The 6,724-nt window shown below is 38.5% G+C and overlaps 1 protein-coding gene across 4 annotated transcripts in view; it reads left to right on the forward strand.

Annotated features, from left to right (window-relative positions):
- Ibtk (inhibitor of Bruton tyrosine kinase) overlaps positions 1 to 6,724 on the forward strand; it is a 108,074-nt gene that overhangs the window by 30,421 nt on the left and 70,929 nt on the right. For all 4 annotated transcript variants that reach the window (XM_023711903.1, XM_023711905.1, XM_023711906.1 and 1 more), the window contains 2 exons: positions 415 to 589; positions 1,385 to 1,987. In XM_023711903.1, the coding sequence (XP_023567671.1) occupies positions 415 to 589; positions 1,385 to 1,987 (778 nt within the window). The remainder of the gene's footprint in view (positions 1 to 414; positions 590 to 1,384; positions 1,988 to 6,724) is intronic.

A 6,724-nucleotide genomic window follows, 5' to 3' on the forward strand; every position in this document is an offset into this window, starting at 1 on the left:
GCATCCCTCCAGCCATCCATCTTCCCTCCCTCCCTCCTTCTCTCCCTCCCTCCCTGCATCCCTCCAGCCATCCATCTTCCCTCCCTCCCTCCTTCCCAGCATCCCTCCAGCCATCCATCTTCCCTCCCTCCATCCCTCTCTCCCTCCCTCCTTCTCTCCTTCTCTCCCTGCATCCCTCCTTCTTCCCTCCTTCCCTCCCTCCCTCCTTCTCTCCCTCTCTCCCTGCATCCCTCCGATTGTTCATCTTCTTTCCCTCCCTGAATCAATTTTTTTTTTCTTTTTTTTTTTTTTGCGGAACCGGGGATTGAACTCAGGCCCTTGCGCTTATTCTACTGATCCATCTCCCCAGCCCTACCCTGAATCATTTTAACAGTTGCAATAAAGGCTTGATTAATGGTATTTTCTTTTTAGCAGACATTTTATCGAATCTGCATAATTCCTCATCAGATGTGTCTTGTGTATCTGATACAAATACTATGTATGAAAGAATTCGACTCGAGAAACTGACTTTTGCCCATAGAACTGTGAGTGTCAGCACAGATCCAAGTGGATGTAACTTTGCAATCCTGCAGTCAGACCCTAAAACAAGGTACATTTGTATTTACTAAATTTTATTTTTGGAACCAACAGTCACTGCTGTTTTATGTTTGTGTGTTTGTTTTTACTAGCTCCTGCTAAACACTTTATTGAACTATTACAGTCTTTTAGAGACTTTAGAGATTAGTATGTTACATAAACCAAACGTGCACTTGGTTATACTAGAGTTAATATTGCTTGAAAATACGTAGACACACAAATAAAACATTTGCCTTTAGTATTTTATTTTATTTATATATTTTTTTGTATTTTAGGGAAGGGTCTACAGGGTGTTCAGGGTCTCACTACTAGATCGGACTTGTAGTGATTCTCCTATTTACAGCCTCCAAAGAGCTGGGATTACAGTTGCACGCCACCACACCCAGTCTCAATTGTCTTCTCAGCGCCCCCTGGGGGGTGGAGGGTGGGTACGACAGGCCTGGGGATCGAACCCCCACCCCTGTGCCTGCTTGCAGGTGCTTTAATCCACTGAGCTATTTGGCTGGCCCTTGAAATACTCGTTTGAACTTGTATTTTTTCTAGCATTAACTTACTGAAATATAGAGAGCATTGCTTTTTATAGGAAAGCTTAATTCTTGACATTTTTGTATGAGAGGAAAGAAAAAACCACAAAAAAAAAAAAGTAAAAACTTAGAGGTTGATACAGTATTTAAGCCTTTGAGATATTCTTATGTTTTTGGAAATACCAAATTTAAAATTTCTTAGTTCAATTAATGAGGGCATCAGCCCGGGCTGCCCTCTCCATCTAATTTCTTAAATGTAAAAATTGTTCTTGTTTTATTTCTAGCCTTTATGAAATTCCAGCCGTGTCCTCATCATCCTTTTTTGAAGAGTTTGGCAAGCTGTTAAGGGAAACAGATGAAATGGACAATATCCATGATGTGACATTTCAAGTTGGCAGTAGAATCTTCCCTGCTCATAAATATATTTTGGCAGTGCGTGCTGAGTTTTTTCAGAAATTGTTTCTTTCAGATGGTACTAGTTTAGAATTTCCAGATATTTACAGGAAAGATGAAGATTCTGCAGGATGCCATCTCTTCGTAGTAGAGAAAGTCCATCCTGATTTGTTTGGATGCATTTTACAGTTCATATATACAGATACTTGTGACTTTTTAACTCATGACTTCAAACCAAGAATACACATAAGCAGAAAACCAGAAGAGTATCAGGACACTCTGAATTCACAGATGAATAAGATGAATTGCTATGAAGATGATAGTCCAAAGTCAACATTTGAAGTTTACAAGAGTAATCAAACTCATACGATTAGTGAAAGACAGAAAAGCAAACCCAAATCTTTGAGAAAAGGAAAAAGTATTGGGGAGGATGATCCTGTACGAATGCTGCAGAATGTTGCAAGAAAATTTGGCCTCAGTAATCTGAGTAGTAGGTATGACTTCCTTAATGTCTGCTCTCCTGCACCTGCCCACCCGCTTCTCCCTCACTTTGTTTTTGAGGGTGGTGTGTGAGTGTAATTCTGTTCTCTGCTAGCATCTCCACTGTGGGGCTCCCTGATCTGGACATGAAGGACAGAAACGTTATTAGTCGATTTCAGTTTACGGTGTGGGGCGAGGAGCTGACCTCATTCTGGAGTGGCAAAGCAGTGTAGTATGCTAGAAAGATCATTGGCGTTGGAAAGACCTAGGTAGTGCTGTGTATGTTTCTCAGCTCCAGCATTGTAGGCTGTGGAAAAATTTTGTTTGTACCTCGGTTTTTCAGTATGTAAAGTATAGGAACACTATTCACGTCATGATTGTTAAAGCTTGGTAACAGCATGTGTAAAATGCTAAGAGTATCTGTCATGTTTTAAATCAGATTCTTTGATATCCACTTTTTTTTTCCTTAGACTTGTAGAAGTATTATTTATCATTAGTATTATTGTACTCTTTCAGGAAGTGCTTAAGTAGCAGCATATCCTAGACAAACACCGTTTGAAAAACTTTGTAGAAGAATTGAATAAGCAAAACTCCTTTTTCACAGTAATTTTAAACCATGAATAGTGCAGTATCTGTACCATGTGTGTGCTGTATCCTACATATTTTATAGTATTTTGCATTTATTCATACACCAGTTGGAAATAGGGAATACTTTTTTGGACTCCTATATTGAGGGACAGGTTTTAAAAACAGAAGTCCTAAAGCTCTGGAGGTAGTAGAGGAAAAATTTTCATTTGAAACCCCAGAAGTTTCTCTCAGTAATCTACATTATTGAAAGAAATAAGATTCAAAATATTTGCTTTAATATTGGGATGAGAGGTGGTTTTAAAAAGAATTGTTTTCTGCTTCAAAGAATTTTTCTCTTTGGCCAGGTCAACCCACCCCAAGGGCGAGACTGGTGCGGCTTGTGGTGTAGGAGATTGAATAGCAATCCCCTGCATCTGCCTAAGCTTGCTGAAGCAGGATCTTTAGACCATTGAGTATCTCGCCAGCCCTCAAAGAATTTTCCCAAAGGGTGGGGATTCATTCTCATTAAATATGAACATGGAAGAACACTAGCCTGCTTCCATCACTGTTTGAATTCAAGGTAGTGTTTTTGTGAAATCCAGTGCAGTAGTTCATTTAGACATAGAGTTATTTTTGTGTTCATATTCATATGTGAAAAGAAGTGGCATTTTGGCTTTAAGAACAAAATTTTTTAAAAGAACTCAACTCCAGTTTGACTTTGATTTCAGTCTATATTGATTGCTAAGGGACTGTTCAGCAGTATTGGCCCCAAGCATTTAAATAGTCCAGAAGACTTCATATAACCAGAGATTGCTGATTATATGAATTCTGCTACAGGTAGGGTGAAAAGCATAAGAATTCCAACCCGAATGCTTGAGTTCAGAGCAAAATATCAAGGTTCTTCATTTTTGCCTTATCTGTAATGTAGATGGCGGGGATAAGAATTATGTGACTATATTAAGCAAAAATTATTATTCAGCAAGAAGCATTTACAGAGCTCCACTATTTTTTCATTAAATTTGCCACTTATTCTAGTTCAATAAAATGTTCATAAGGAAAACAGCCACTTCAGACTGTAAATTAAATTACATACTTGCTATTCAGGATTTCTTGAGAAAAACAAAAACAAAAAAGAATGAATACTAATCTGTTTCCCTGGTTTAAATATAATTATTTCTTAAAATAAGTCTTATAAGTTGAGCATTTATGTTATTCCTTAAAAAGCAGGAGCAGAAAGTAAAAATAATAGAAAGCTAGAAACTTCATCAGTACAGCTTGACAGACCCTGTGGTAGCTCTTAGTGTTCAAACACTGTTTTCCGTACAGACGCCCGCCCTGGCGCTGATGGGAATGTGGTTGTGTGCAGAACTCCCACACATTTTTTTTCTTTTTTAAAAAATATTTATTTATTTTTAAAGTTAACAAAAAATGGAAATGTACTTTTTAAAGTTTCTAATACTAGGAGAATATATCAAATCATGTCTTTTAAATAAATTGTAAGTCAAAGATACAGTATAAATCTTAGAACAAAAATTAAGATTAAGCAATATTCAGAAAATTAAATACTAATTAACAATTGAACTAAGAAAATGTTTTCATGATAGCAAACAAGTACTAAGAGTAAAACATAAGAAAAATACTGGGATGGCAAATAAATGACCAGCACTCCTAACAGTTTGAGGATATGATATCACACAAAGTTCTGGTGTGTTGTAGACATGCATAATGACCATGACAATTACTGGTGGCTAGGCGTCACTTGTGGGCAGCTATTTCTTTGAAATCCACTTTGTAGACTCAGATGGAATCATGACCCATAGGGTGCAAGAGAAGTCCATTTGTAGAGTGTGCTGATGGAAATACTTTGCTGCTGAACACAAAAGAATAACTGAAAGACTACTATTATATACCTCTTATTCTCCTGTGTTTAATGTTTAATTATTTGCCCTATTTGGTGGGTTCTTTCCATTCTTATTCATGGGGCTGTGATCAATTTGCTCCCTCTCTAGAACATCATTTAGTAGTCTGTGTAGGCTTGGCTTTGTCATCATGAAATTCTTTAGTTGTTCTTTGTCATGGAAGTATTTCACTTCTCCATTATACTTGAAAGAGAGTTTTGCAGGATAGATCAGTCTGGGTTGGAATTTGTTTTCTTACAAGACTTGAAGTACTTTGCTCCATGCTCTTGACTTGATGGTTTGTGAAGAGAAATTTGCTGTTATTCCAGTGGGTTTTCCTTTAAATGTGATGTTTCTTTTCTTTAGTGGCTTTTAGTATACTGTTCCTATGCTGAATTTCTGGGATCTAGATTATTATATGTCTGGGTGTGGTTTTCATTGTGTTGATGTTATTTGGAGTTCTATATGCTTTGGTTACATGAATGTCAGATTGTTGCCCCATATTTGGGAAGTTTTCTGCTATTACTTCTGCCCATATTCTTTTTGTATCATTTGTATTGACTCCTTCCTTCTCATTGATTGATGCCTGTTAGTCTCACATTGTTCATCTTTATATCATCTTGCAGGTATTGAATTATTTTTTCCTGCATCCTAGTTGTTTTAAAGAGATCTTTTCTTACTTTTTTACTAGCTGCAATGGTGTCTTTAAGGTCAGAAAGTCTATTTTCACTTTCCCTCAAACGGTTTTGCCAGCTTGTGATTGAGGTTTTAATTTCCTGTATATCACTTTGAACCTGTTTCATAGATTCTGTTTCTTTCCTAACTTGTTTATTCAGGGGTTCCATCAATTTTATATCCTGCTCTATTTTTTTATCATTGTATTCTTTAGAAGCACTTAGTACTTCTTTGATTATAGTTATCACTAAATTTTTTAGTTCAGAAATTATTTCTGATCTGATTTCTTCTATACCTTTCTGCAGTTGTTTCTTTCCTTCCATTGCTGTTATTTCAGAGCTATCTGGTGTGTGATTTCCAGTTTCCTCTATGCTAGTGTCTTCTGCAATTGTACTGGGTGGACTCAGGACCTGAGACTGCATTTTGTTCCTTCTCTTTGTCATTTTGTATACCACTGTCTTCTGACCTTTAGTGTAGAGCTTAGATAGAGTTATTACCTTAGCACCAGGTCTGGATCTGTGAAGTTCAGATTCCTCCAGTTGGGTGTTGCTTGAATCTGGCTAGGGTCTGGCTGCTGTGCTCCACTTCTTCCTGCTGCAGCTGTTGGAGTTGAACCCTTCTGTGTCACTCTGGCAAGATGTTCTGTTCCTGAATCAGCTGCGTGGGTCTTGCCTCTAGTCTTTTTGCAGGGAGTTCTGCTGAACAGTTCAACGCCAGGCCTGCGCTCTGGGTCTATTCAGAATCCAATGGGCCCCAGATGGTCTCATTCACACACTGGGCCTGCGCTCTGGGTCAATTCAGGATCCGTTGGCCCCAGGTCCTCTGACTCGGGTCTGCACTCTGGGTCTATTCAGGATCGGCAGCCCTGGACAGTCTCACTCACTCGTTGGGCCTGTGCTTTGGGTTTATTCAGGATCCATGGGCCCCGGGTCGTCTCCACTCTCACACATTTTGCAAGTGGAAAACTCACTCTTTCTGTATGGCTCACATCTTGCATTTTTATTCAGCTTTCTTCCACCACATTCCCTGTATCACTGTCCCTGTATCACTGTTGTCCCATCTTCCTCTGTATCTGATATGATAACAGCAGACAACTTCTTGCTTTTTGCACACCATACGTTTCCTGGCCTTTACCTTAGCCACAGAAGCAGCAGCTGCAACTGAAAACATCAACAGTTGCTTTCTCTTTTTTTAAAGGCATTTATTTTATTTACATATATCAAAACAGTGTCTATTATGGTGGGCTGAAAATATTTGTGTTTTATATAAAAACACGAAATTTATATACTAAAATCATTATAAAATTAAAGTTTTTGAGTAAAAATTAAATACATTTCTATTATGCGCTAATTTAAAAAATGAAGGCCGGGGCTAGGGAGATAGCTCAGAGGCATAAGCACCTCCCTGGCCCTGCATGCTGCAGTGGTCCAGAACTGGGTGTGGTGCTGCACACCTTCGATCCCAGCACTTGGGGCTGGAAGGTGGTGGGGTGGGTGTTGAGGCAGGAGGATTATTGTGAGTTCAAGACCAGCCTGGGTTCTACAAGAGTGAGCACAAAGCTGGCCTGAACTGCATAGCAAGACCCTGTCTCAAAAAAAAAAAAAAAAAAAA

This window comes from Octodon degus, unplaced genomic scaffold (assembly GCF_000260255.1).
Source record: "Octodon degus isolate 3935 unplaced genomic scaffold, OctDeg1.0 scaffold00022, whole genome shotgun sequence".
Lineage (NCBI taxonomy): Eukaryota > Metazoa > Chordata > Mammalia > Rodentia > Octodontidae > Octodon > Octodon degus.